The following is a 4,566-nucleotide window of genomic DNA, read 5'->3' on the forward strand; positions in this document are numbered from 1 at the left end:
TGAATGGCACATGAGTGATCAGAAGGGGAATACCGGTATGAATGGCACATGAGTGATCAGAAGGGGAATAATCTTTCAGAAACTTTTTTTCTAGATTTTCCTCCTTTAAAATTGGGTGCGTCTTATACGGCGAAAAATACGGTATGTCTTGTTTCTGTGATAAACTGGATGTCATTTATATTTCCAACTCTGAAATACGATTAGGCACTGGAGCTAGAATCTACAAATATGTGAATACACTAGATGGTCCCAGTTACAGTTTTTGCTGACATACCCCACTCCCCATTTGAACCTAAATTAGCTGAACCAAAATTTTTAATATTAACATGTCTTAGTAGAACCTAAGTGTAAACCAAGGTATTTATTTTTACCTTAGAAAACAGGAAAGTTTAATATCAGTATAAACCTGGGGGACAAATTGTGGCAACAAATGTGTAGCATTCAAAAAAAGTCATCAACAAAAATGCCAAGTTAACTTAAATTTTAATACATCCTTAGCCTGCTGTTTTTAGAACATTTATTTAAAGCCAAAACATAAAAAAAACATAAGCTATGTGATTAGTTTTTTTCCCAAAAATATTTTGTTCCTTAAAGCTAGTCATGATGGATCATTTGCTCTTAATGATCTTTAATACATGGTTGTTGGCTACCAGTAGAGTGTACTTTTTTACCAGTAGAAGCTCTTTAATACCTGTACTTGTCTCTGACAGCTGTGATCTGTCATGCCCTGGCACTGGAGACAAGTACAGCTGCTCCAGGACATGTGACAAAACAGGACCCAAGTATAAGCAATATTCTTTCTCTGATGGTATTTTGAGGGCACAAAAAAATTTTGGTTAATACTCAAGTATTTATGGTACTGAAATAGTGAAATGCTGAATCATGGTAATTCAAGGACACAATGAACTAACACCTGTGCAGACTTTCTTACAGCATGGATGGGATTATAAATTTTAGAATTTGGTTTTTGCACAATTTTCACGTCTCGCATCTTGTTCTTGAACAACCAGCATTTGTCAAGTTCATTGACCAATGAGCCTGATTTAATAAAGCTCTCCAAGGCTCAGTGAATTTGGGTGATTATTATTATTATTATTAATAAACAGGATTTATATAGCGCCAACATTTTACGCAGAGCTGTACATTAAATAGGGGTTGCAAATGTCAGACTAATACAGACAGTGATACAGGAGGAGAGGACCCTGTCTTACAATCTAGTAGGTGGGGGAATTTACACACAATAGGAGTGGGATATGTATTGGTGGGAAGTAGTGATGGTTTCAAAAGACAGAAGAAGATGGGTAGGCAAGTTTGAAAAAATGGGTTTTGAGTGCTCTTTTAAATGAGCAGAAAGTAGGAGCAAGCCGAATAGGACGAGGAAGACCATTCCAGAGAGTTAGGGCAGCTCTAGAGAAGTCTTGTATCCGTGTGTTTGATGAGGTTATGAGTGAGGAAGACATTAGTAGGTCATTGGAGGAGGATTGAATACATTGGCTAACAAATAGCAAATGACTTTTAAGAAATCCATTCCAGGTTTGCTGGATCACCTAGCTTCAGTGATGAAAGTGTATCCTCTCCAGCCTTGGAGAGTTTAAATATTTTTTTGGCACTAATTTGGAGCAAAAGTGTCTTGGGGAAGATATAAAACATCTTCAACATTAAAAGAATAAGTCAAATTAAATACATCTAACTACTACTAGATAGAAATACCAGGATGCTCCAAATATCCTTTTTGGGATGACAAATCTGTGGCCTAGAAGAACATGGAATGGATCTCTTAAAAGTCATTTGCTATTAGTTGGCAAACCTTTTCAATCCTGGCCCAAATCTATTCCAGGTTTGCTAAATCACCCAAGTTCTACCATGATATTCTATCTTGTCCAGTCTTGGAGAGTAAATCAGGTCCTGGGTCTTTGGTTCTCTTAAAATCTTATCCAAGATTCTCAGCATTAACTTCCAAGAGCCTGCACACATACAGAATAAAGGGAACGGACTTTTGGGAAATACAGTTCTGGGGTGTACCTACATCAATAGAAAATGAGCCACAAGAGGTGCTTTTTCTAACACTTTACATATCTGGTAACTTGCTCTAAAGACACAGAAAGCTTTGGGTTAAAATTGAGGTAGTGTCATGACATACCCTAAAGAATTTAAAAACTTTGGAAACTATTAAAAGTATTCTTAAATATAGAGATTTCTAATGTATAGAATGTAAAGGTGTTTTATGTTTATCTGAACATTTGTGACCTTTTGTATGTTCAATGCATTAGGCATATAGCATTTTGTCCTTTTTATATAATCTTGTATATCAGCTTGTCACATCTACATGGGTAATGTCCATGACAGGTTAATACTAGGAGCTTTTAGGTGCAGTTAGCCTACATTTAGGATAAGCTTGAGATGCTTCTGAGGTCATTCAAGGTGCATTTGACTTTCTTCTGACATGCAGTTGACTTGTATCAAGCTACTTTAGGAGTTCTTTTGTTATCAATTGATTTAAATGGTTTAAAAAGTTGTTCTGAATTTAAAAAAAAGCTCATGCACAGATGCTGTTGCTTACATAGAATTTTGAAATAAAAAAAACTACTAATGTGTTCTGTCTTTGAAATAATGAAAAATGCTATTTGTTATGGCTGCACTTTAAAATAATTATATAAAAAATGTATAAAATAACTAAATCTAAAAACATCTGATACATTGGCCCAGAACTATTAAAACTTCTATTCAACCACCATCCTTAACTGGGTAGGTGGTTTTTGGCTACATAGAAGACTGAAAATTAGTACATATAGGTTAATAGGTCAAATACTTATACTATACGTATCAGATTCTAAGAAAATATTTATTTTTTTTGGATTTGGTAACAATTACCAAACTATCCATTGTTTCCAAAGATCTGTTGTAGTCTATTGTGATTAGGGTGCATATAAGTATATTTATATACGGTGTGACAGTAAAGTAAATATGTCTAGACCCTTGGCTTGTTCTATAATTAGGAAGTGATTCATTCTCAGCTGCACAGAATGTTGACACTGATTAGCTATTCCATGTTTGGATTTGCAAATATTGCCCAACTAAATTCACCTACACTAAAAGCAGTGTGTGATTTCATCATTCTCACGAAGGAAAATAAACAGACACCTCTGTAGCCATTGAAACATACCCAGAATAGAGTTCATGTCAGTCATAGAGGCTACCGTGACATACATGCTCCCAGAATTAGAAGTCTTGACTTGATATCTATGAGAAAGTAGACTAGTGATAATGACGTGATGGAAATGTGCCGACTGATTGCCCATGATACTCAGAGTGACACCTCCAACGTAACTACAATATCACCTTGCAGCAATACCTGGCTAAAGCTATGGAAATCAATCTTCCTACTGTTCACCCAATTTCTAAAACTGATATTTAACTACTGCTTTCCTTGAAAGCCAGTAACCCTGCAAACAACACACTCCCTGTCCCTGTGAGGGATCCCTCAAGGTGGGTTGACCCAAGGTAGGTGGTGTCCCAGTGGTATCCTAGTGTCCAGGAATCCCTAATCAAATCGCTGAACAATGTAAGGAGTGTGCTGGTGTGGCATTCACATTGAGGGATCCCTTAGTCCTATATGAAAATCCTTGTAAACTATTGTAAGATTCGCAGCGTATCACTTGAAGAAGCCTGTCGGTAAAACGTGTCGGGGAAAGAGACGTTAAACCAGTTATTTTCATTGATTTACTGCATTTATTGGGGTTTTATTGGTTTTATTTGTATAGACACCAATGCATCACCTCCCGTGATATCACAAAGGGAGTTCTCTACCTATATAATATTTATTGTGCTGTAATGCAATAATGTTATTTGAATTGATTATACCTCTTTATTACCCAATGCATATTTGATTATGAAAAACCAAACCCCAACTTTCTCTGTCCGGTTTATTTACCTATCCTGTATACTTGGGGTCAGCAAAAACCTTCCAATGTAGAATGCATTCTTCCTACTGATCACTACAATAATGTCCTGTGAGTTGTGTTTAGAGTGATTATAGAAGGAGTTCCCTAAACACCTAAAAGTTTTTTCAAGGGGAGAAACATTGCTGTATGCTATAAGTCAATTCTATGCCAAGTACACTATTTTTGCACTTTTTTGTATTTTTGAGACAGTACTATGCATATTATAAACAATGAAACATATTATTTGCTGTTTATGGTTTACTGTAATTGCATAGAAGATTGATAATATATATGTGTGTGTTTTTTTCTAAGGAGAAGGCCCGAACAGAGACATTACAGAAGCTGAAGAATTTAGAAGTGGAGTATATGGCTTTACAGAAAGCATATGCTCTGTTGCAGCAGCAGCTTGAATTCAGCCAGAAGGCAGAGCAAATGGCAGCAGAGACACAGAGGGCAGAGGCACAGAAGGCAGAGGCTATAAAATCAGAGGCACAGAGGGCAGAGGAACAAGGAGCAGAGACAATGAAGGCAGAGGAACAAGGAGCAGAGACAATGAAGGCAGAGGTACAAAGAGCAGAGACAATGAAGGCAGAGGCACAAAGAGCAGAGACAATGAAGGCAGAGG

The 4,566-nt window shown here is 36.7% G+C and overlaps 1 protein-coding gene across 2 annotated transcripts in view; it reads left to right on the forward strand.

The window, feature by feature from the left end:
• The window catches only part of ALPK3 (alpha kinase 3), a 66,223-nt gene that overhangs the window by 44,210 nt on the left and 17,447 nt on the right, over positions 1-4,566 (forward strand). For both annotated transcript variants that reach the window (XM_072402051.1, XM_072402052.1), the window contains one exon: positions 4,254-4,505. In XM_072402051.1, coding sequence (XP_072258152.1) covers positions 4,254-4,505 — 252 coding nt within the window. The remainder of the gene's footprint in view (positions 1-4,253; positions 4,506-4,566) is intronic.

This window comes from Pyxicephalus adspersus, chromosome 2, assembly GCF_032062135.1.
Source record: "Pyxicephalus adspersus chromosome 2, UCB_Pads_2.0, whole genome shotgun sequence".
In the NCBI taxonomy this organism is placed as follows: domain Eukaryota; kingdom Metazoa; phylum Chordata; class Amphibia; order Anura; family Pyxicephalidae; genus Pyxicephalus; species Pyxicephalus adspersus.